General features: G+C 39.1%; 1 protein-coding gene across 6 annotated transcripts in view; it reads left to right on the top strand.

The window, feature by feature from the left end:
* SUGCT (succinyl-CoA:glutarate-CoA transferase) overlaps window positions 1-25,607 on the top strand; it is a 793,120-nt gene that overhangs the window by 332,002 nt on the left and 435,511 nt on the right. For 5 of the 6 annotated variants that reach the window (XM_046021135.1, XM_046021134.1, XM_046021132.1 and 2 more), the window contains one exon: window positions 21,406-21,477. The exons of the other annotated variant lie outside the window; for it this stretch is intronic. In XM_046021135.1, the coding sequence (XP_045877091.1) occupies window positions 21,406-21,477 (72 nt within the window). The remainder of the gene's footprint in view (window positions 1-21,405; window positions 21,478-25,607) is intronic. 6 annotated transcript variants of the gene reach the window in all.

Below are 25,607 nucleotides of genomic sequence, written 5' to 3'. Positions count from 1 at the left end.
CCTTTCCCCATGGTATATTCTTGCCTCCTTTTTCATAAATTGACAATATATGGTTGGGTTCATTTCTGGTCTCTTTATTCTGTTACATTGATCTATATGTCTGTTCTTATGCCAATACCATACTGTTTTGATTACTATTTCTTTGTAGTATAGTTTGAAACCGGGGAGCTTGATACCTCCAGTTTTGTTCTTCTTTCTCAAGATTTCTTTGGCTATTTGGAGTCTCTTATGGTTTCATATAAATTTTAGGATTAATTTTTCTGGTTCTGTGGAAAATGCCATTAGATTTTATCGGGATTGCATTGAATCTGTATATTACTTTGGGCAGTATAGACATTTTAACATATTAATTCTTCCATTGTGTGAACACAGAATATCTTTCCACTTCTTTGTGTCTTCAGTTTCTTCCATCAGTGCCTTATGGTTTTCAGAATACAGGTCTTTGGCCTCCTTGATTAAGTTTATTCCTAGATATTTTATTCTATTTGATGCAATTTGATTCTATTTTCCTTGATTTCTATTTCCAATAGTTCATTAGTAGTGTATATATACACAGATTTTTGCATATTAAATCTGTATCTGAATTCATTTATTAACTCTAATGGATTTTTTGATGATGTCTATAATATTTTTTACATATGGTATCATGTAATTTGCAAATAGTGACAGTTTTATTTCTTCCTTTCTATTTTGGATGTCTTTTATTTCTTTTTCTTGCCTAATTTTCCTGGCTATGACTTTCAATACTATGTTGAATAAAAGTGAGAAGAGTGTGGGCATCCTTGTCTTGTTCCTGATCTTAGAGGAAAAGCTTTCTGCTTCTCACCATTGAGTATGATATTAACTAGGTTGGTCATATATAGTCTGTATTAAATCAAGGAACATTTCCTCTATAGATACTTTGTTGAGAGATTTTTTATCATAAATACACATTGAATTTTGTCAAATGTTTTTTTCTGTATATATTGAGCTGATCATGTATTTTTTTTTAATCTTTCATTTTGTTAATGGGGTCTATCAGTGTTGATTGATTTGTGGATGTTGAAACATCCTTGCATCCTTGGAATAAATCCCATTTAATCTTAGTATATGACCTTTTTAATGCATTGTTGAATTTGGTTTGTTGAAGATTTTTGCATCTATTTTTCTCATGATATTGATCTGTAATTTTCCTTTTTCGTTTGGTGTCTTTTTCTGGTTTTGGCATCAGGGTGATACTGACCTCGTTAAACTGAGTTTTAAAGTATTCCTTTTCTTCAATTTTTGGAAGAGTTTGAGAAGGATTGCTATTAATTATATGGCTAATTATATTGGAATTCTTTTTTTTTTTTTTTTAAAGATTTTATTTATTTATTTGACAGAGAGATCACAAGTAGATAGAGAGGCAGGCAGAGAGAGAGAGGGAAGCAGGTTCCCTGCGGAGCAGAGAGCCTGATGCGGGACTCGATCCCAAGACCCCGAGATCATGACCTGAGCCGAAGGCAGCGGCTTAACCCACTGAGCCACCCAGGCGCCCCTTATATTGGAATTCTTTTTGTGTTTGGTAGAATTTATCAGTGAAGCCATCTCATCCTGGACTTTTGTTAGTTGAAAGGTTTTAATTACTGATTCAATCTCTTTACTCATTATGGGTCTATTTCCTCATGACTCAGTCTTGGAAGATTGTATATTTCTTGTAATTTATCTATTTCTTTTAGGTTGTCCAATTTGTTGTTGTATAATTGCTCATTGTAGTCTCTTATGACCCTTTATATTTCTGTGGTATCAGTTGTAGTTCCTTTTATCATTTCCTGTAACACAGATCTAATGGTGATAACTTCCTTAGCTTAAGTTTTGCTGGGAAAATCTTTATTTGCCTTGTATTTTGGAAAATCCATTCTTGGTAATCTGGAAATCCCATTCTTGGTAGTCAGTTCTTTTATATCAGCATTTTGGAATATATCATCCCATCTCTTCTGGCCTGTAAGATTTCTGTTAAGAAATCTTGCTCACAAAATCAATCAATCAATCAATCTTGCTCACAGTCTTATGGGAGCCTCTTTGTGTGTGATGAGTTGTCCCATTTTCAACATTCTCTTTATTTTTGACTTTGGACATTTTAATTATAATGTATTTTAGTGTGGACTTTTTTTTTTTAAGATTTGTTTATTTACTTGAGGGAGAGAGAGAGTGTGTGAGCAGAGAGGAATAAGGAGAAGCAGATTTCCCACTGAGCAGGGAGCCTGATGCGGGGCTCGATTGCAGGACACTGATCATGACCTGAGCTGAAGGCAGACACTTAACTGACGGAGCCACCCAAGTGCTCCTTGGTGTTGAGTGCTTTACATTTATTCTAGTTGGATTTCTGGGGAGGAGTGACTTCTTGAATCTGGATATCCATTTCTTCTCCTGGATTTGGGAAGTTTTAGCCGTTTTTCCAAATAGCCCTTCTGATCCTTTCTCTATTCTCCTTCTTGGGATACTTAAAATTGTATATTTGTCTGCGTGATTGTGTCTCATAAGTTCCTTATGCTTTCTTCATCCTTTTTTCTTTTTTTCTTCTGAATGAATAATTTAAAATGACCTATCTTTGAGTTCAATGATTCTTTCTTCGATCTGATCAAGTCTGCTGTTGTTCAATTTAATGAACAATAAATTCTTTCTTTTTCAGTTCAGTTATTGTATTCTTTAGCTCCAAGGGTGGTAATGCAAGTTGGTGCAGCTACTTTTGAAAACAGTATGGAAGTTCCTCAAAAAGTTAAAAATAGAGCTACCCTATGACCAGCAGATATACTACTGGGTGTTTACCCCAAAGATACAGATGTAGTGAAAAGAAGGGGCACATGCACCCCAATGTTCATACCAGCAGTGTGCACAATAGCCAAACTGTGGAAGGAGCTGAGATTCCCCTCAGCAAACGAATGGATAAAAAAGATGTGGTCCAGGGGCGCCTGGGTGGCTCAGTGGGTTAAACCTCTGTCTTCGGCTCAGGTCATGATCCCAGGGTCCTGGGATCGAGCCCCACATCGGGCTCTCTGCTCGCCAGGGAGCCTGCTTCCCGCTCTCTCTCTGCCTGCCTCTCTGCCTACTTGTGATCTCCATCTGTCAAATAAATAAATAAATAATCTTTAAAAAAAAAAAAAAGATGTGGTCCATTTATATAATGGAAGAGTTTGGTTCTTTTAAATATTTTCTTTACTTTTGATGTTAGCCTCATTTTGTTCAAACATAGTTTCCCTGAGCTAATTGAGCATTTCTATAATGGCCATTTGGAAGTCTTTATCAAATAACTCATACACACCCATTTCTTTAGGATCAGTTCTGTAGATTAATTTTGTTTCCTTTTTTTTTTTTTAAAGATTTCATTTATTTATTTGACAGTGAGGGAGAGAGAGATCACAAGTAGGCAGAGAGGCAGGCAGAGAGAAAGAGAGAGGGAAGCAGGCTCCCTGCCAAGCAGAGAGCAGAGAGCCCGATGTGGGACTCGATCCCAGGACCCTGAGATCATGACCTGAGCCGAAGGGAGCAGCTTAAACCACTGAGCCACCCAGGCGCCCTAATTTTGTTTCTTTGATTGGACCAGAATGTCTCTGTTTCTTTGTGTACCTTGTAACTTAGTGTTGGCATTCATGTACTTGAAAAAACATAGCCACCTTTCCAGTTTTTATGCTCTGGCTTTGTACAGGGAAAGACTGTTACCAGTTATCCTGGCTAGATATCCTGGGGGTCCTCAAACCTTTTTGGTGGATGTATATTATCTGGACTGGTTTGTGTAAATTTACAATTAGAGGGATTTGCCAGTTTTGTTTTTCAGGAGCCCATAATCTTTTGCTCCCTCTGGTGTCTGTCTGCATTACTGCAGTTTCTCTGGAAGTGACACAAATTCCCAGCAACCTCTTACCCTCATTCCACCTCCCCTTGGCATCTCCCCCCCACCCCAACCCTGGGCTCCAGCCCTAGGTATCTAGTGTATGTTGTGTCAAATCAGTGCTCTGAGATTGGAGCAACAGAAACTAGTCCCTTGAGCAGCCCCGGAGGTGCCAGAATATTGAACGTACATGCCCCCCTCCCCCCGCCTTTGAATGAGAGGCCCCCTCGCTGTACAACACTCTGTCTGTTATACTGTGGTTCCTCTGAAATTATAGCATGCCACCCAAGTCTCTTTTTTAGTCTGCAACCCTAAGGCATCTAAAGTATGCTGTGTCCTTATAAGTGTTCTGAGACTTGCACAGCAGAAACTCATCCTTGGGCACACCCCTGAAAATATGGAAAATTATACACACTCCCCAACTCTTTCCCTCCCCAAGGAGAAGCCAGGACTTGGGAGTTTTCTTTCACTTTTTCTACAGTGAACCAGGGAGAGGGAATATGGTGAGAGAGTGTGTGCTAGTCCACACTCTCTTGTTCTCAGCAGCCCACAACCTGACATCCTTTCTTGTTAGCACTTAGATTCAAGCAAGATAAAATCCAGTTCCTCAGGTAGCCCTTCAGAAAGTCTGCATATTGGCCATACTTTTTTTTTTTTTTCTCGTTCCTTTCCCAAGGAAAAGTCAGCAGCCAGGGAGTTTTTGCTCAATAATGCTTCACGGAGCTGGGGCGGGGAGGGATTATGGCAAGTGAGTGCTACAGATTTTTCTACTGGCTTTGGTATGGTTTGTTTCATACTCAGTTGGGGTGCACCAGGCTTTTAACCATTTTCTGGATTTATCAGAAAGGATTTTGATCTCTGTTTTGTTATTGAGTCAGTGTTTCCAGGTGGGAAGGGCCTGGGCCTTCCTGTTCTGCATTTTGCGGATGTCGCCTCACATCAGGTTCTCTCTTTAAGGAGATCTCAGTGACTCATTTCCATTGCTGCCCTATTGCCACCGCTGCCACCACCACCACCACTGTGATTACTCCTCCCCCTCTTCTTCCATCCCCCTTCTTCTTTTTTCATATTAGTGTTGCAGATTAACTCATATGTATTTTGTGTGTGTGTGTGTGTTTTAAAGATTTTATTTATTGACAGAGAGAGACATAGCAAGAGAGGGAACACAAGCAGGGGGAGTGAGAGGGGAAGTACCAGGCTCCCCGTGGAGCAGGGAGCTTGATTCGGGGCTTGATCGCAGGGCACTGGGATCATGACCTGAGCCAAAGGCTGATGCCCAGTGACTGAGTGACCCAGGTGCCCCAATTTTGTGCTTTTTTTTCCTCACCATTCCTTTTTGTATGTCATTCCTTCTAGATTCAATTTCTTCCTAAAGCATATTTTTTTAGAGACCACTTCAGTGAGGATCTGTTGGTGATAAACTGTCTCAGATTTTGCTAGTCTGAATATGAGTTTATTTCAAGGTCATTCTTTAAGAATATTTTAATTATGTATAAAATTCTTTGTTTACAGTTATATCTCAGTTTTATCATCTGACTTCTATCATTGCTATTGCGGTTTTTGCTACTGGTACAAATGACATGCTTTACAGGTATTCTGCCCTTTCTCTTTGGATGATTTTTTTAAAAATTTTTATTTATTTATTTTTTCAGCGTAACAGTATTTATTGTTTTTGCACAATACCCAGTGCTCCGTGCAATATGTGCCCTCTCTATTACCCACCACCTGGTTCCCCCAACCTCCCACCCCCCGCCCCTTCAAAACCCTCAGGTTCTTTTTCAGAGTCCATAGTCTCTCATGGTTCACTTCCCCTTCCAATTTCCCTCAACTTCCTTCTCCTCTCCATCTCCCAATGTCCTCCGTGTCATTTGTTATGCTCCACAAATAAGTGAAACCATATGATACTTGACTCTCTCTGCTTGACTTATTTCACTCAGCATAATCTCTTCCAGTCGCATTCATGTTGCTACAAAAGTTGGGTATTCATCCTTTCTGATGGAGGCATCGTGTATATGTACCACATCTTCCTTATCCATTCATCCATTGAAGGGCATCTTGGTTCTTTCCACAATTTGGCGACCGTAGCCATTGTTGCTATCAACATTGGGGTACAGATGGCTCTTCTTTTCATTACATCTGTATCTTTGGGGTAAATACCCAGTAGTGCAATTGCAGGGTCATAGGGAATCTCTATTTTTAATTTCTTGAGGAATCTCCACACTGTTCTCCAAAGTGGCTGCACCAACTTGCATTCCCACCAACAGTGTAAGAGGGTTCCCCTTTCTCCACATCCTCTCCAACACACGTTGTTTCCCGTCTTGCTCATTTTGGCCATTCTAACTGGTGTCAGGTGGTATCTCAATGTGGTTTTCATTTGAATCTCCCTGATGGCTAGTGATGATGAACATTTTTTCATGTGTGTGATAGCCATTTGTATGTCTTCATTGGAGAAGTGTCTGTTCATATCTTCTGCCCATTTTTTGATATGATTATCTGTTTTGTGTGTGTGAGTTTGAGGAGTTCTTTATAGATCTTTGGATGATTTTAACATGCCTCGTTTGGCTTTGGTATTCTTTGGTTTTACTATGGTTTATCTAGTTGCCCATTTCTTTTTGTGTGTCCCACTTGGGATTCACTGAGTTTATAGAAATAATTAATTCTGGTTATTTATCAGGCATCATCTTTTATATACTATGTTTCCCCCATTTTCTGTGTTCTTTCCATCTATAACTGTAATTGGATATTTTCATTTTAACCTCCTTATCTCTTAATATCACTTTAAAATTTCTATATCTTCTTTCTGCTTAATTCTATCTAGCTTATTTTTCCAAATGTCTATTTCAGGTAAGAATTCTTATGTCCTGTCTACTGAATTTTAAATTTCAATAATGCTTTTACTTTTAAAAGTGATACTCTGTTCTTTTAAAAATGTACCTTTCTTAGGAGTAACTTACACTTTTCTCATATGCTTGAATCTATACTCCATTAAAAAAGTCTTAACCATGCTTATTTTATACTCTATTTCTAGAAATGCCATTGTTTTAAGATCTCGTGATTCTATTCTGCTTTTCATTGTTGCTTTCAACTCTGGCTCATGGTAACTCATTTCCATGTACATTGTATAATGTTGGATTATAGGCTTAAATACAACTGGACTATCTCAGTGAAAATCCTCTTCAATTTGGGTTGAGGGTTCCCTTCTAAGTAGGATTTGTATTTGCTTTTGCATAGTACCCAAAGGCAATGAAAACAGGGACCTGTTTTTTGCTAATTTTTTGGCTTTTGCAATCCATGCCCTTATGGATAAATTTGAACCTCTCTAAGGAAAAGCCATGATTAGGATTATTCAGGGGAGGTTTTTTTTTTTTTTTTTTTTTCTCTCCCCTTTTCTTATGAATGGATCATTCTCATTTACACTTTACTGGTGGAATAGCCCTTTATGTGTCCCAGCTTTATGAGGCTGTTTTCTTGGTTCAGTTTCCCAAGTTATTCCTTTTCTGGTTTAGATGGTATTTAAGTAGTTGAGTTTTGATTACCAACTTTGATTAATTTAGTACAAGATCTTAGAGGTGGTTCAGTATTAGAATGAGAATTCCTATAGAAGTTATGGTTGAATCTCTGTAACAGAGAGCGAGTTCACAGAGCCAAAGGATAAGGAGGAGGAAGAGAGGTGAGCTGAGGAGGAAAGGTCAGGAAATCCCATAGAGTGGGAGGAGTTGGAGTCTGGAGGAAGTAGGATTGTGTCTTTCTCCCTACAGTAAAATGGGAGGTTTGGGGACAAGGAGATAAAGAAAGGTGAGGACTTTGAGAAAAACATATTATATTAGGATGTCATTTGAGAGTAGTTTTGCTGTTTTTCTGGGACAGCACAATCCCAGGGATGGAAGGAAGAAGTGAATGGTAGGGAAGTGGAAGCAGAGACAGACTACTACCTGATAAGCAAAATAATCTATTGTACCTAATGTAGATAATTAGAAACTAAATTTTATTTTATTATTTATTATTTATTTTAGTGAGGTATAATTACCATAGAGTGTTGTATTAGTTTCAGGTGTAAAACATAACGATTCAACAATTCTGTATGTAACTCAGTGCTTATCACGATAGGTGTGGTCATCTGAATTTTAATTTTGTAGCATTTAGAGAGGTTCCTGAAGAATTTAAAGTATTTGGTCTTTGCAAATGTCACTCTCTTCTCAGAACACTGGATTTACAAGATTTAGAGGTCATTAAAAAGAAAAAAACAACAACTACTTTATCTAAATAATTAGCTATCATATTAAAAAAACTGAGATTATTGGGTGGAAAATATGGATTAAGGTAAACTAAGTTATAGCATTTTTCTTTTGGCATATAGCCAAAGACTTTATTTAAGGACTTGTCTACAATTGCCAGCAAAGTTTATCTATTAGGGGGTATATTAAATTAGACCTTAAGTAATTCAGTTAATTTGTGAAACTAACCTTAAAGAAAATGAAAGATCACACTCATTGTCATTAACACTTTCTGGAACAGTGTTTTGTGGAGTTAGTTTTGGGAAATACCAGTTTAAAATCTCTAGTTAATCTCTAGTTGTTGTTGTTGTTTTTGCCCTGTGCTAGGCAAATAGACATGGAGTCCATAAGATATAGACCCAACCTTCTCATTTGCTGCTTCCCAAAACTCTTCTAGCAAGAGAACTCCAGTCGTATATGGATCCTGAATTTCCATCATATAGCACAGTTTAGGAAATCTATGATTAAGTCTTTTTTAGTTCTAACAAACAGAAATTCAGTCAAACTAATTCTGATAAATAGAGATGAGGCAGATAAGGGGGGTTGGTTACTGTAAGGCTATAGAGATTTTTCAGAACCAAAAGCATAGTCTGGTTTCATGAGAAACAGGATACAATCAGACAGGGAGCAGTTACTTGGTCCCTATCTGTTTCTTTTGTGTAATTTCGTCTTTTGTCTCAGTTGTGGCCTTTCTGAGGCTTTCTTACTTACTTACTTAAGCCTACTGTGGCCATCTCAGCCCTACCTGAACATGACGTTTGAATTCTCAATTTAGTGTAATCGATCCCTGTCCAGTGAATCCATTAGCTGGCTTGGGAATGGTATCCACACTGTTCTAGTCAACCAGGGATGAGGAATGGTCAGCCACATGAAGTGTGGAGCTGCTTCTTCAAGTGGGGTTTGGAATGGAGTGGAAATTAAACATATTTAATGCCATTGGGATGAAGGACTGTAGTGTTTGAAGACACAGGGAATGGGTAAATTATTTCCAGCACATTCTGTTATTATGCATAAAAATTCTTATGCAGAATAAGTTTCCACCTTCATTTACAGAATGTGAATCCCATAGGAACTAAAATATAACAGTTATTCATATAGATAAACTCTAAAATAAAACAGAATCTCCTGCTACCTTTGACTTTTTAGCTAATATGACCTGTTAATGTTGACAGGGATGCACAGAAGTACCAAATATCTTCTCTTTATGTGCTTATGGAGACCAAAAAGGAATTATTGCTTTCTTCACCTTCTGACCTACTGGAAGGACTTACTGAAAATTCTTCTCAGGTTGTTTGTAAGAATGCTGTGCTGTTAAGTTACTTTGGAAGGGACAGCCTCCTAGTTGGTCTAAATTTTGATGCAAAAGAACTTTGCATAACACTCCCATGACCTCAGTCATGGTGTATGTGCCCATGTGAGTCCAACTTTTTTGGGTCACCAGTGATTAGAACAGGAATGTATAGAATAATATTCAGAGTGCATTGTTTCTTCTTTTGTGAGAATTTCATGAAATGTAAATGGTTGGGGTGCATTTTGAGATCTCTGTTCTCCAGTAATTCAGCCTGACTCCTTCTGTTGAATGAGAAGTCTTATTTCCCCCTGTTTCTTGTAGCCACACACAGACGACTCTACTGACCTCTCCATTGACAGATTCAGGTTTGACTCAGTATCCAGATGCATGAAGACTCGAGACAAGAAGTAATTCATCCATGCTTAATTCTGACAATTTTGCCTTCTGATTATTAGTTTCCCAGGGAGATAATTTATGGAACATTTAGTCTTCCAAGATTCTGGCTTCTACTATGGTTCTTTCTCACTCTACAGTGGTAATTCATCACCTTGGTGTCTACCTTAATCTCACATACACGTTAGATGCCTGAGTTAGGCTCCCAGGTCCTGATCACCTGGAGAAGGAGTATGGGACCAGTCCAGACCCTGAAATATGGCAGTCTCAGAAAAGTCTGAATTTGTAGCCTTCCACCTTTTCTTTCACTTTCCTTAGAAATGTTTACAGATATTTAAGACAGAGCTTTCCCATGCCCTTTTTCTGACCCTTGAGTTGACTTGTTTTAGATACTTGATTATCCCATGAGGACTATATCTTACCTCTTCCTGTGAGTTAGCAGGGCCTTACTAAAGTGCTTATTCTCCACTGTGTAACCTCAGTAGCTTCCCATGATTTTTGGCCAAGTCCAAAGATGTTTTGAGAATCTGTAGAGTTTGATTCCAAGTCTCTGTACAGGAACCATTTTATACTGGCTGGAAAATAAATTTCAATTCCAGTTCACATCCAGTTACTTGGTAACAGCTATCTGGATGGTCTGATGGAAAGAACACTAAGGGTGATCCTATATGCTTCAAGATGGTGTACCAGAGTTCCATAGCAACCTCTGTCTTGGATACCGCATTGGGGTGATGATGATGGAATTGGTGGCTGGAGGTAGTGGCAGTATGAATGGATCCTTGCCCAATGGGAGGTGCTAGAAGAATTCTCTTCATATTCTACAGGATAGCAGCTTCCTTGCCTCCAAATATCATGACGGGTTGAGAGAACCTTGGCTATCAGTATTAGGGAGATAAGGGAAGAGATCTTTCAGCCAACTAAATGGCCTCTGAAAAGGGACATTGTGCGTGGGCTAAATTTTGGCCATGGAAAGAAGGAGAAGTCCATAATTAGGGAGACGAAGTCCCACATTGTTCCAACTATAGGACCTATATTCTCCAGCTCCCCTTAAACATAATCTTCACCTTTAAATTTAGGCAATCATCAGTGAGGAAGGAAGCTTGTGGAAATCCATGCTTAGTATATTTGCCATTCTCAGTACATGCCTGTCTTTGAGTCATTGACACTTCCTCATCTCTTCTGCTGCATGATGTCCAGTTTTGCCACCATGCCTTCTCTATAGTAACAGCTCCCGAATTGCCTAGTTTGTTGTGATCTAGCATTGATCCATTGGCCTTGATTTAACAAAATGTATGAAGCGCCCATCATGCCAGATATTGTCCTGGGTGTTAGGTGTAACTACAGCAGGCTCTGCATTCTTATCTTCCCACCAGACTTCCCGGGTCACTCTCATTGCTTCATATGTCTTTGTTCAAAGGCTCAGGCTTCTGCTTTTGTCTCTGTCTCTGAGCTCCTCATCTAGTTAACTGCCTGGTTCCTGTCCCTCTACCTTTTGCCTTGTCTTCACAATTTCTTGTGCAGGAATTTGGAGGAAAGAGTTTGAGCCTCCTTCCCATCAGTGGGATTCTGTAACTTCTCTCTGTACGTCTCAGTGGCCAACTGCCTGCTATAGGATTTTAAGAATTATTCGATCAGAATTTCTTGCTCTGTCCCCTACCTGTACCTCCATACTTTATCTTGCCGACCGCTTTCCTGAGCCATGTTAATCAAACCTTTCAGACTCTGGGCTGAAAATTCTGCTGTCACTGGACTTGTACCCAGTGCCTCTTTAGGTCTAGAGGGTAGGTCTAATGTCACAGCCTCACCCCAACCCTGTTCCTACTGTGAATGTCCTATGTGTTGTCACTGAAAAATATTGAAATATGATGGAATTAAGCTACATTTGGAAAACCTTGTTGCAAGCCACTCTATGATCCACATTAGAATATTATTTTATTTTATTTTTTATTTTTATTTTTTACTTTTTTAGAATATTCTTATTTTAATTATAGTTAATATCCTTTTCTAGCTTGGTTTTTTGGTTGAAAGTGACATCTTGAATAAAGTTCTGGCCTGTGAATGCTTTGAACTGGTGTGAGATCAGTGTAGGCTTGCTGTCAGAAATAATATTTTCATGGATAGTCTATAACTAGTATGGGACTGTGATTGCTGTAATATGTTTGAGATATAACTAGTGTGGGACTGTGATTGCTGTAACATGCAGAGAGCACTTTAAAAATGCTTAACACAGGGGTGCCTGGGTGGCTCAGTCAGTTAAGCCTCCAACTCTCGATTTTTGGCTCAGGTCATGACCTCAGGGTTGTGAGATCGATCTCCACATTGGACTCTGTACTGAGTGTGGAGTCCACTTGAGATTCTCTCTCCCTCCCTGCCACTCCCTGCCACTCACTCTCTCTTAAATATGTGTGTGTGTGTGTGTGTGTGTGTGTGTATTAATACAGTCAGGGAATTTTTACCTTGAAGTGCTCCTGAAAAATCAATATGGACTCGTCCAAGATTTTTGTTGCTTGCCATTAAATGGTAGGCAATTTTGGTAGGCTATTTCAAATAATCTGACTTACCATTCTTTATAGTGAAATCAATAGGATCACCAAAATCAGTTTCTGGCCCATACCTTCCAGTAAAAATAGCACCATGTGCCATATTCCATTGCGTCCAAGATGCATGGTGACTGCATCTTTCATGATGACAGCAGGCTTTCATGACAAAGGGCTTATTTTGTAAGAAAAATAGCACCCATTGACAGTTTGTGAAGAATATAGAAACATTAAGACAGTTTCCATTTTCTTCCTTGCCACTGTCTCCATCTCCAGTGTCAGAAACTAGGTGATTGAAGACCGTCGATCTGTTTGATTTTAGTGAGATTGAATCGATTTGAAGAACCTCAGGTATAGTTTTGAACAGTCAGATTTCCTGTGGAATTGGAAAAATCCCGGCCTGGATCTGGGGTTGCAGGAAATCGCCACATCATGTCTCTCTCAAGGCTATTCTAGAATTCAAGGCCAGGGTTTGTATTTAGAAATAAGTCTTCAAAGTGGCTTATTCACAATGATGGAGAATGTCCAGACAAAGCCAAATAGTAGGCGAGATGAAGGACTCTTGGCCTTACTTATCCACTTGTTGCAGGGTCCCATCCCGTGGAGGGCACTGTTCTTGAGTTGTAAGCAGGTTTGTGCCTCGTTGCCATCTGGCTCAGCCAGCTTCGGCACCATAAGGTGAACTGAACTGTTTGTGATAGGAAATAGTGCTCTATATTTGTCACGATGTACTAGCACAGACCCAAAGTCAGTAACTGCTTGACATTCCAGAAAACATTCTCATGGTAGTGAGTTAAACTTCAGGGAATGTCTTTTTCCAGTGGATGATGAAGTCATTTAGCAACAGTTACCTTTTGTGGAAGAAAATTTTGTTAAGATGTAGGTAGCCCCAGGAGGCCCAGGAGTTTTTGCTCTTGTTTTTGAAGTAGATGCACTACTCATTGTGTACTTTATTTAGACCAGAGGAAATACTGATGCATCAATATGATAGCTTAAGAGGGTGACACAGAAAGTTTCAGTTTTACTTTTTTTTTTTCATTTTCCTCTTGACCATCTGATATATTGAGTTGCTGTAGAACTTCTGGAGGTATTTCTGTGGTTTTAATCATAGGCAGTTCAATAATTAAGAGATCATCCGTCCAGGTTAGAAGGCCTGGAAACTGGGAAAGCAGAGCATCTAGGAAGCAATAGAAAATTCCAAGAGCAATGGGAATTCCAGTTTGACCCTCTTATTTCTCTGACTTCATGTCTGCTCAGTGTTCTCTACTCCTGTATCTTACATGGCCACCCTTCAGTCTCTCAATGGAGTCCCTTCTATACCTGAAACTGCTCTAATCAGAGGAATTGAACTCTGACTCTGTCTTCATGTTTCCCAGATTGCTTGTAAGTCATGCAGTTTCCTTGGGATGGCTAATCCCTTGACCCATCAGTATTTTTCTCAGTCTGAGAAACACCTCCTTCCCCAAGAGAGGAAGTATGTCGTGACTAGAGTGTGAAGAAAACTGTGAAGTTTCTGTGTGATCTCCCCTACTGGTGACACTTGTCACCCTTGAATCAGCACAACCCCCAGCAAGGAGCACTTCTTTTCCCAGGAATAATAAATCTGGCGTCCTAAGAGGGAATGGCTTGGGTTTGGCCTCGTCCTTTTAAAGCTGTAAACACTGGTCCCTGTTGCCCTCTCCCTCAGCATTTCATGCAGAAGCAGTGGCTTCTTTTCTCCTGAGGCCTGAATTCCTTATATGAGAAACACCCCAGCCATGAGAGTTCATAGCCCAATTAGGTGCTTTTGATGCGAATTCCCCCTGTGATGGAAAGCCTGCTAGCAATGTGTGTGTATGGCATGTTGTCACTTGCTCAGTGTGGAGAGTGAGACAACTAAGGTAATAAGGAGAAAGAGAGGAGTTGTTTGGTGTTAGATGAATGCCCAAGAGTCAGGATCTAAGGGCTTAGAGCACAGTCAGAAGCTCCTTTTAGGTAGATGCTGTATATTCGTAATTGTGTAATGATAATGCTATCTATTGAGTCCCTACTCTTTGGCAATGAGTCTATGGATCTTATACTGTGGCTCTCACATCCCACTGGATCTGCTTCACTTCAACAAGCACTGAATCAAGTATTTTACATTGTGACCACCCATGGTCTCCTGTTTTTCCACCTTGGATGTACAAGCATTTCCTGCATGACTGTCTTTGACTTCATCAGGATTTCTTATCCACTGACATCTTTCCCTTTGCCCTATCTATAACCTCCTCCCATCTTCACCACCTTTTTCCATATCCAGTTAGTCCATGACCCATCACCCAGTAACATTATGGCCAGTTTTCCAATTTTCCTGCATCTTTTATCTTTTTGTTATTTTCATCTGACAGTACCCCAGTAAATGCAAATATCCGTTTATTCTATGTCTGTGACTGAGAGATGTTGGAGACTATCACTCAGTGGGGCTTCCAACAGGACTATGTGTTTCTTGTCACTCGGCTGTTCCACTCTTCAGTGGGACGTCAGAACTTATCCACTCTTTTCAGGCTTCCAGTTTCATGTGTCCCAACCCTTCTCTCAGTTGGTGACCTCACTCTTTATTTCAGAGGAAAGTAGAAGCATTCAGTGGGAACTTGCTCATCTTCCTACAACCACACCAACATGGTGCCTGCATGTGCTCAGTCTATGTTCTCTGCGTGTTGATTCTTTTCCTTCACAACCAGATTTATCAAACAGATGTTTGCATGTGCTCTCCCCATTCCCCTGTTACTTAGTCCCTGATTCACTTCAAAGTTCATTTGGTCCACATTGTGATACCAGAACAGCATTTGCTGAGGGAAGGAAAGACCACCTTGTGGGCATTCTTTGGTCCTCCTCTTACTCCTATGGCTAACTCCTCTTCTGCTTGGACTTGAGATGGGGGTGACTTTCAGACTCATCCCTTGGCTCCCCCCCTTTTTTCCTATTCAACTGTTGAACTCTTCCTAAATGACTTCATCTGTGTGATGGCTTTGGTTATAGATTGTAATAAACCATCTCAAGTTCTATCTACAGTTCAGACTTACATCTGGTCTCCAAGTTCTGTTCATTTGGAATTTCCACAGGAGTATCTCAAAAGCTCCTCAGAAACCTAAAGCTCACCATGACATCTTGCTTTCCCCCAGTCTTCATCTCTTGACCATCACATTCAAGTCATCACCAACTATAGCAGATTTTACCACCTAAATATATTTTTTGAAGTTTTTATTTTAATTTCAGTTAATTAACATACAGTATTATACTAGTTTCAGGTGTATAATATAGTGATTCAGCACCTCCATACATCACCCAGTGCTCATCATGACAGGTGCCCTCCTTAATCCCTGTCACCTATTTCACCCATCCCCTCACCCATCTCCTCTGTGGTCACCATTAGTTTTTCTCTATAATTAAGAGTCTGTTTTTTGGTTTGTCTTTCTTTCTTTTTTCCCTTTGCTCATTTGTTTCTTTTTTTTTTTTAATCCCACATATAAATGAAATCATATGGGATTTGTATTTCTCTGACTGACTTATTTCACTTAGCATGATACTCCATAGCTCCTTCCATGTCATTATGAATGACAAGATTTGATTCTTTTTTATGGCTGAATAACCGTTGTGTGTGTGTATGTGTGTGTTACTATATCTTCTTTACCCATTCATCAATTGGTAGACACTTGGACTGCTTCCATAATTTGGCTACTGTAAATAATGCTGCTCTAAATATTTCTTGATTCTATTTTTTTCTATCTCTGTTGTCAGGGCCCTAATCTAATACATGATGACTTAAAAACATTAAACCTAATTTTTTTTTGAGATAACAGTAGATTCACATGTAATTTAAGAAATAATAGAGATCTTGTGTCCCCATTCCCCAGTTTACTCCATTTTCAGATTGTATGAAACTATAGTGCAATATCACTCAGGATACTGATACGGATTCAGTCAAGATACAGAATATTGTCATCATGACAAGTATGATTCCTGCTGTCCTTTTTTTTTTTTCCCTGCTGTCCTTTTTAAAAAAAAAACATAAATTTTAGTGTTTAGAGCAGTTCTAGGTTCAGAAAAAAATTTAACAGGAGGTACAGAGATTTTCCGTATACCTCCTTCCTTACATGTGCACAGCCTCACCCCATTATCAACATCCCTCACCAGAGTGCTACGTTTGTTGTAACTTCTATAACTACACTGACATAGTATAGTCAAGTTTGCAGTTGACATTAGAGTCCGCAACACACAAATTGGTGTTGTACAGTCTGTGGGTTTGGACAAATGTATAATAACATGTAGGTATCATCATAGTATCATGCAGAGTATTTTCACTGCCCTAAAATTCCTCTCTGTTCTACCTATCTATCTCTTCCTGTTCCCAGTCCCCGGCAACCATTGATCCTTTTACTGTACCCATAGTTTTGCCTTTTTCAGAATGTCATATATTTGGGATCATACAATATGCAGTCTTCTGAGCCTGGCTTCTTTAATTTAGTGATATGCATTTAAGGTTCCTCCGTGTCTTTCATGTCTTGGTAACTCATTTCTTTTTAGCGTGGAATAATATTCCATTGTCTGGATGTTTATTTTTCCATTTACCTACTGAAGGACAATCAGTCAGTCACCTGGCCACACCGTTGGTGTTTTCTTCTGACCATGCTTTCTCATTTTTTACAATATGGATAGACTGGGAATTTTCCAGATTTTCAATTTCTGCTTCCATTTTCCAGAACAATTCTGTCTTTAAGTAATCTCTTTTTTCACATTGTACTATAAGCAGTCAGAAGGAGCCAGGTTGCACCTTTAACATTTTGCTTAGAAATACCTTCAGCTAAATACCTAATTTCATTACTTGCAAAGTTCTACCTGCCACAAAAAACTGGAGTGTGAACACAATTCAGCAAAATTGTCTGCTGCTCTTTATAACAAGGATTGCCTTTCCTCCAGTTTCCAACCACATGTTCCTTATTTGCTTCTGAGACATCATCACAGTGGCCTTTCCTGTCCATATTTCTAAACATTTTGTTCGGCATTCCTTAGGTATTCTCTAAGAAGATAGAGACTTTCTCTATAGCTCTCCTCTTTTCTCTCTGAGCTCTCAACAGCTCAGAATAGGCTCTTCAAAGCTGTGTAGACTTTCTCTACCATGTACCTGAGATCTCTCCCAGCCTCTACCCATTGCCTAGTTCTAAATTACTTGAACATTTTTAGGTGTTTGTTACAGCAGCACCCCACTTCTCAGTACCAGTTTCTTAATCCTCAGGCTGCTATTACAGAATACGGTAGTCTAGATGGTTTAAACAACAGACATTTATTTCTCATGGTGCTCCAGGCTGGGAAATCCAGGACCACAGCAGAGGCAGATTTGGTGTCTGGTGGGGCCTACTTCGTGATTTGTAGATAGCCATGTTCTTGCTCCTGCTAATCTTAAAAATAAACTTGGCCATTATTTTTAAAGCAAAAATAGGTTTATTTGGGAATAACAGATTACTGCAACTCAGGACATGCAAGCTATGGCAAAAGCAAGGCAAGTCCAAACAAAGAGGAGGAGGAATGTTATTTTATGGAGATGAAGGAGGAAGTTGGGAGAATTTGTTTTGAATGAAAGACCATCAGAGGAAAGCAAGAGTTGAGGGTGATGATGGTTTCCCATTGGCTGAGCTGCAGGGGCAGTTGATTTCATGTAGAGGATTCAGTGGACATGTGGCCTTTGAACAACATGGGTTTGAACTGCATCGGTTCATTTAAACTTGGAAATTTTTCTATATGTACAGTACAGTACTATAAATGTATTTTCTCTTCCTTATGACTTTCTTAACATTTTCTTTTCTCTAACTTTCTTTACTATAAGAATATGGGTATATAATACCTCTAAGATTCAAAATATGTTAGCTGACTATTGATGGTATTGCAAAGGCTTATGGTCAACAGTAGGCTATCAGTAGTTAAGTTTTGGGGAGTCAAAAGTTATACATGGATTTTCAACTGTGTTTTGGGGTATTGGTGTGGTTCAAGGGTCAACTGTACATCTTTTCCTGTGGGGCCTGTAATCGATCCTTCTTTCCTATTGATGATTCTTCTGTTGGGGTCTGTAACTGACAGTTCTTCTTGTAATTGACACCGAGTGGTATGACTTTTCCTTTTAGTCTCCTTACTTCACTTTAGTGAGATTTCCCTTTATTAATTACCACACTCATAATACCATCATACTGAGATTAGGGTTTTAACATGTGAAACTTTGGTGGACATAATTATTTAGTCTTCAGCCAATAGTATTGTTTTAAGTTTTTACTTAAAATATATTTATTAAATAAACACTGTAGCAATAGTAACAGGGGACAGATAAGTATTTTAAGAGCTCAATTTTACCTTCATCCTTTTAAATCTATTTGGTGACCTTTAATTGTGTTTGGTGGCTCAGCTACTAATCAGTCTTCATTTTCCTATGATCATTAACTAGTTCTCTGTGCTCAAAGTTTTGCAAATTGTATATTGATAAAGATATATTTCATGGTATAGTTAAGGCTTAAGGAAGAAACACTTCTGCATTAATTAAAAGGAAATGAGTATCTCCCAAAATGTAAACTTGCTGAGTATCCTGTCACTAATCTAAAATTTTTAAAAGTCTTTTTTCACATTATTCTTGGTAACACACATTTTTATTTCACATTACTTACCCACTCTCCAACTTAGTTTTTCCCTGCAAAAACAAAACAAAACAAAGCAAAACAAAACACCCGAGCAAACAGACAATGTGTGTACCTTCACACTGTCAGCTGTGTTGCTGAGACATCTCTGCTCAAAATCCTTTGCCCCCTACTCACAGCTCCACTGCAAATTCCCTTTCTGCGGTTTAGGAAACACTAATGCATTATTTATAACACTAACTTTGCTTTTGCCCTGTGAACCGGGAAAATAATAATTTAAAATAGTTCATGTGTTATCTTTTGAGTAGCATTCATTACTAAACCAAGCAAAAATGTAAATAGAATAAACCCCATTACAGTGTTTTGCTTGAGATCCATTTTTGCCACAATCCTATTACATGGGAGCAGTTATCTGAGAGATTCATTACATTTTACAACCACTTATTCGTTGCCTGACACTCTTCAGATATCAGGTTAGGCCTGGTAGGTAGAATAAAAAGAAAACCTGCAAACTACCAGCTTGGGTCTCCCAGCACCCCACTGCAGGACTTTGAGCAATGACGGGAATGCTGTCTATCTGTGCTGATGTGGCAGCTGCCAGCCGCACGTAACTATGGAATTCTTGGCTTGTAGCCAATGCATCTGTGGAGCTTTAATTTTTCCCAGTTTAATTTTTCCTAATAGCATCTCTATTGAGATATAATTCACATGTCCTATAATCCGGCTATTTGAAGTGGACAGTTCGGTGATTTTTGGTGTATTCACAGAGTTGTTCTGCCATTACCACAGTTGTGGAACCTTTTCTTCACCCCCACAAGAAACCAAGTACTCAGTGGTAGTTACTCCCCCAATTCTCCCAATGTTCTCAGCCATGGGTGACAGCTAAGCTTTCTGTCTCTATGGATTTGCCTATTTTGGGCATTTCATACAAATGCAATCACAATATGTGGTCTTTGGTGAATGGCTAATTTAATTTTAGTTTAATTACATTCAATAGCCACATGTGCGTAGTGGCTACCATTAGAAGCAAGTGCAGTGGAAGACCCCACGCAGATCCGTAAGGAATGCTGAAGGCTAAGAAGACAATCACGAAAAGGGGGCCTGTGGAATACAGGTCAGAGAGATTGGAGATGAACCCAGTTGGAGCCTAGAAATAAGATAGATTCCTGGAGGAAGGGATGGTTAACAGCACCAAATAATACAGCGGGGTCAAGAAGGTATAGTGTCAGTGTAGTGATGGGGTAAGAATCCTGATGACAAAGGCCATCAGAATATGGTATTGGTGAAGAAGTATAGGCAGGTAGAAATTTTGTATCTTTTAGAGATGGAGAGAAGGAAGAAAATTTCTAGATAGTTTGAGAAGCATGTCAGGACTGATGGAAATTTTGTTTTCCTGCTGTTAATATTTTTAGTGTAGGCCTGAGCCTAACTGTAGGCAGAGAAAAAGGACTCAGTGGGAATGAAGAGATTAAAGATGACAGTGGGGTTCTGAAGGATGTGAGTGAAGGTGGGACCAGGGTTAGCATAGGAGCAAGCCTTGGCAAGGAAGATAGAGGTCATCTTTCTCAAAGGCAGCAGTAAGTGAATAAAAAGTAGGTGAAAATACAGAACAATTTTTATGTGAAAGGGAAGGAAACTAAAGAAACTCATTTCTTAAGGAAAAATGGGGATGAAGCCTTCTGAGGGTAAAGGTTGGTTCCTCCAACCAGCACAGTGATCACATGTGGAGAAGGGAGTCCTCCAGAGTGTCTAGGGCTCTGGGAGGTGGGAGTATCAGTTATTTATATTCTTTTTGCTGCTCTAAGGAATATGTCTCCTAGAAGCAACAAACATTTTTCAGGTACATAAAACCACATGAGGTACACAGATCCACATGCGCCAATTTTCACTTACAGAAGAATGATGATGTCCAAGAGTTTACATTTGAGATCTTCAAAGATGAAATCTATCAGCTTATGTGTCTCCCTTCCTCCCTCCCTCCTTCCTTCCTTTCTTCCCTCCATTCTTCTTACACTTAGTAGAAAGCTATGTATCCTCTTGCTCTTTGCCCTCCAAGGAAAAATGGAAACAAAGCACAAAACTTTGGAATAGCCAAATAATCCATACTGTAATGGATATAGAATTTTGTGTTATGTATTACAACAAAACTATTATAGTTTAGTTTAGAATTTTCTTTATTTTTTCTAAGTTCCCTACCCCCACCCATGTTACACCAGTTAGTGGAAGAGCTGGGAATTGCTTTGAAAATGTCACATAAAAATAGCTATGCATCTATAAAAGCAAAATATACTAATTAATTGATATGGTTTTAATAATGTTGATTTAGAGCATGCTTTCTGTGTAGAAGTTTTAGAAATTGAAGCTAACTTCTGTGGTATTTTCAATATATAAAATTATATATTTATGTATTCATTTATTATTTTAGGCTTTTAAAACCAAGGATGGATATCTTGTGGTTGGAGCAGGAAATAATCAGCAGTTTGCTACTGTGTGCAAGGTAATCAGTAATCACTGGGATGGGTCAATGATCTGTGCAATGACTCATTTTGTCCAAAGCCAGGAAAGTTCAGTTTCACCTAGAACACTGTCCTTAGGTCTATAGCTAGCTCGAGACCCATACTTTCTCCCCTACACTGTGCCATTTTTATACTCGCAAATGCTAAGGACATGGTCTGAATTAGCATACTAACTGTTTTTTTTTTTTTGAGGTATCTAGCTGTATTTTGAAATGAACCAAAGTGTATAGTACCAATATGACCAATGAGGAAAGGGAAAGAAAAAGAATTCATTTTAAAGGCATTTTTAACATCAGGATATTTTTCTTTTTGCTTTCCCTTTTTCTTTTCTGTTCTTTGTTAACAATGTGAGACCTAATTAAGCCCAAATACAATACCAAATTATTGTTTTAGCCACTAAAAAACGAAACTTTTTTTTTTTTTCAAATTAGCCTTTGTTTAATGAGTACCTTTCTGCAGAGTTCATGTTTTAAGTTAAGTTTTAGCAATTAAGGTTGTATTAAAAATGTTGCTCCTCAACAAGATTTTTAAAAAAGGCCTTGGAGTCATTAAGGATAATTTTATGTTGAAGATTTTAAGTTTTTGGCATCACTTGGGTATTTTTTTATTTGATGTTTTTACTACTAACCTAGATTTTTTTTTTGTTTTTATTTAAGTCTTTAGGTTCCTGTTCACTTTTTCTAGTTCTAACCCCAGAAATATAATCTAGCTTTAAAAATCTATATTTAAGTTTTCATTTCAATTTCTTTTACAGCCAGGGAGAAGTCTTACCTGTTGTGGACGTTTTTCTGATGGGGAGTTTATTTTCTTGTCCTAATTAATCATAGATAACCACTCACTGTGAGCTTTCAAGTTTGTTAAAGATGCCTGTGAATTCCTTAGGGCAACCTTCCTTATTGTCCTTAGCTTCTTATGTACAAAAATTATTTATCACTGTGGCTCTTTTGTGCGAGAGGTTAATGAGCACAGCGAAAAACCACAGCAAAGGGGTGGGAAGTACCGCGGAGAAGGTGACAAATGGAGACAGTTCCTATTGCAGGAAAGGCTGGAACATCTGAGGTGGGAAAGAGGGGAGCTTTCATAGCGGTGACTCTGAGTAAGCGGAGAGAAAATGGATTCAAACATTTGATCTAGGATCAAAGAATCTTTATTATGAACGGTCAGTGTTAAAAACATGAAACATACGGAAGCTGTTGCCTGTGAAGTCATTTGCGTACTCTAGCTGCAGAGATATAAAAGCCAGTTCATTGCTATAAATGAGTACAGATTTTCTTCCCGGGCCATATGTTTTGGAGTTTTCTCTCTCCAGAAAGGGGGGTGGGGGGGGGGAGAAATTACTGGTTGACATATTCTTCACTGTTGAAAATAACTGTACTGAATTCTTTTTATTTTTGATTCATTACCGCTGATCAGTTTGAAACTTTTGAACTTCCTCATAAATATCCATACGGAACGTTTTTGAAAAAGATTTTTGTTTCAAAGCAGAATATTGGCCATAAGTTTGAGTACTAAAATATGACTTATTGTGATGGTGTGTTATGATACATTTATTTAAAAGGAGACCATCAGAGGGCCTTTGAGAATGGCATACTTGACCTTGCTTTTCCATATGTGAGTTATGAATGATAATCCCTGTTATGAGCCCTTAAGACAATGTCTATCAAATTCTTTGAGATACTCAAGGAAACTTTTATGAGTAGAGGATTTTAATGTTATTTCCATCTTGAGCAAACCTTGCAAACTGATTGACTTTATATAGCCTTACATGTAAACTTGCCCTAAAAACCTTTTAACCTAAGAAAAATGGCCTGTTTCCTTTTTCCATATATAGTGGGTTTCTTCTAAGTATTTTTTGTTCAGATTTATCTATTACTTAGGGGCTTACCATTCAAACTGGCCTTGTAGAAGAGGAGGTCCCCAGTTTTTTAAAGTAAGCCCACCAATGGTTCTTTTGCCAAGTAAATAGTGAAAGGTAGGGCAGCTCTATCTCCTAGGGAGAAATATAGCAGTATTGTCTGTGATGAATGCATAGAATTTACTTAGGCCTATTCTCTTTCCAAAATGGAATTTGATATACTGGCTGACTAATGCTTCTTGGGGATGGGTCCTTTTAAGGAGCTCTTATTGTCAGGAATTAGAGTGAGAACAAGAGCAGTGGGTTCAAGGCTTGGTGTTCAGAAAATCTTTCTGCATATAAAGTGAACCTTGGCTTAGAACAAATCCTATTTTATGTCTCCTAACATGATACAGAAGAGTAGGGAACATGAGCATATGTAAGCTATTTTAAGCTGATTGATGCCAATACTAATGGGTCTTCCTATTTGAAGTACATTGACATCCTTTTAAAAGTCATTTAGACTGAAAGTTTCTTGTATTGCAGGGAATATGCGTTGGCTCTCAACTTTAGCATGCAGAGGGAATCTCCTTGAGCTTCATTCCCCAAAATTTTGACTTAGTATGTCTGAGGTGGGGTACAGGAAACTCCAGTTCGAGTAAGCATTGTTGATGCTGGAGTGGGTGGTCTGAGGACGTGATAGCAGATTCTAAGGCATACCATGAGTCTTGACACTAGTCGGGTGACCTCTGGTGAGACACTTAATCTTGGCCAAGCATCTGTGTTCTAATAGTCAAATGAAGATTATAATATATAACTCTCCTAATACATAACTTTTGGAAATTTTGTAAGAGTTAGATTGGATAAGTAAAATACTCAGCCCAGTCCTGGCTCACAGTATGTGCTTTGTAAATGGCCTCTATAAAAATTAGGTTTGGAGATTCTGGTTCTGGATAAGATAGAGTAAGCACACTTTTCCCTGTCTCTTCCACTGAATATAATGAAAAAACCTGGATAGAATGTATGGACCAACTCTAAGAGGATGCTGAAACATAAGTAGTGGTAGGTGAACCAGAGAAGAACACCAGAATTTAAAGTACCTCTGAAAAAAAATGAAGTACCTCTAGTGCTCCTGGGGGGCTTAGTCGGTTAAGCGTCTGTCTTCAGCTCAGGTCATGATCCCAGGGCCCCAGCATCAAGCCTCGTATCAGGCTCCCTGCTCAGCGAGGAGTCTGCTTCTCCCTCTCCCTCTGTGTTCTCCCTTCCGCTCTCTCTCTCAAATAAATAAATAAAATCTTTTTTTTTAAAGATTTTATTTATTTATTTGACAGAGAGAGATCACAAGTAGATAGAGAGGCAGGCAGAGAGAGAGAGGGAAGCAGGCTCCCTGCTGAGCAGAGAACCCGATGCGGGACTCGATCCCAGGACCCTGAGATCATGACCTGAGCTGAGGGCAGCGGCTTAATCCACTGAGCCACCCAGGCGCCCTAAATAAATAAAATCTTAAAAAACAAAACCAACCAAACAAAAACCTTCCAAACCAGAATTAAGTTTACCAGCTTTCTCTACAACGATTTCCTCATGTGGATACAGTGGAGCCGAAAACATGGAAATGGGCACTAGGAAACAGAGCGGAGTCCTAGGAGATGCCCTTTGTTCCTGGAGTGAGGAGCACGAAAGTAAGCTCTAATAGCAGAGAGAGTGTGGAAATCCTGCGTCTACCCCTCAAAAGAGGGAGGAATCTTTGTGGCTTTTTCCTCTGTCCTCCCACCGCTTGGCCTCCACCCTGGAAGTATGCAGGGAAGTAAGCTAACTATAGGGGAGCCCCAGGGAACTGGAGGGAGCCTGCTGAGAGGGATGAGCTTTGGAAAGTGAGCTTTGAAGGTGTTTGTGAACTTCTGCTCTCAGCCCTGAGCGGCATGTACACTAATCTGATCCTAACCAGCCCACCAAAGAAGTTGTGAACCAAGTTAACACACAGAATACTGCTCAGGAGTCAGCCTGACCATTAAGTGGGACACACGCAGGACAGACTCAAATAGCATCGCAGGGGCTTTGAGAACTGAACTAACACAAGAACCAAAGCACATGGAAGGCGGGTTGGGGCTTGTGGCCTGGACCTAACCAGATCAGTTGCTTGCTAAAAACAATAACAATAAAATGTTGCTGTAGGATTTAAACAAGACCCAGAGGCCCGTAATATAATATTTAAAACATCCAGGATACAATCCAAAATTACTCAGCATATGAAGAACCAGAGCTTGCATGAGAAAAGAC

This window comes from Meles meles, chromosome 10 (assembly GCF_922984935.1).
Source record: "Meles meles chromosome 10, mMelMel3.1 paternal haplotype, whole genome shotgun sequence".
NCBI lineage: Eukaryota > Metazoa > Chordata > Mammalia > Carnivora > Mustelidae > Meles > Meles meles.
Note: the sequence above shows the minus strand (reverse complement) of the source record. Positions and strands in the feature narration are given on the sequence as shown.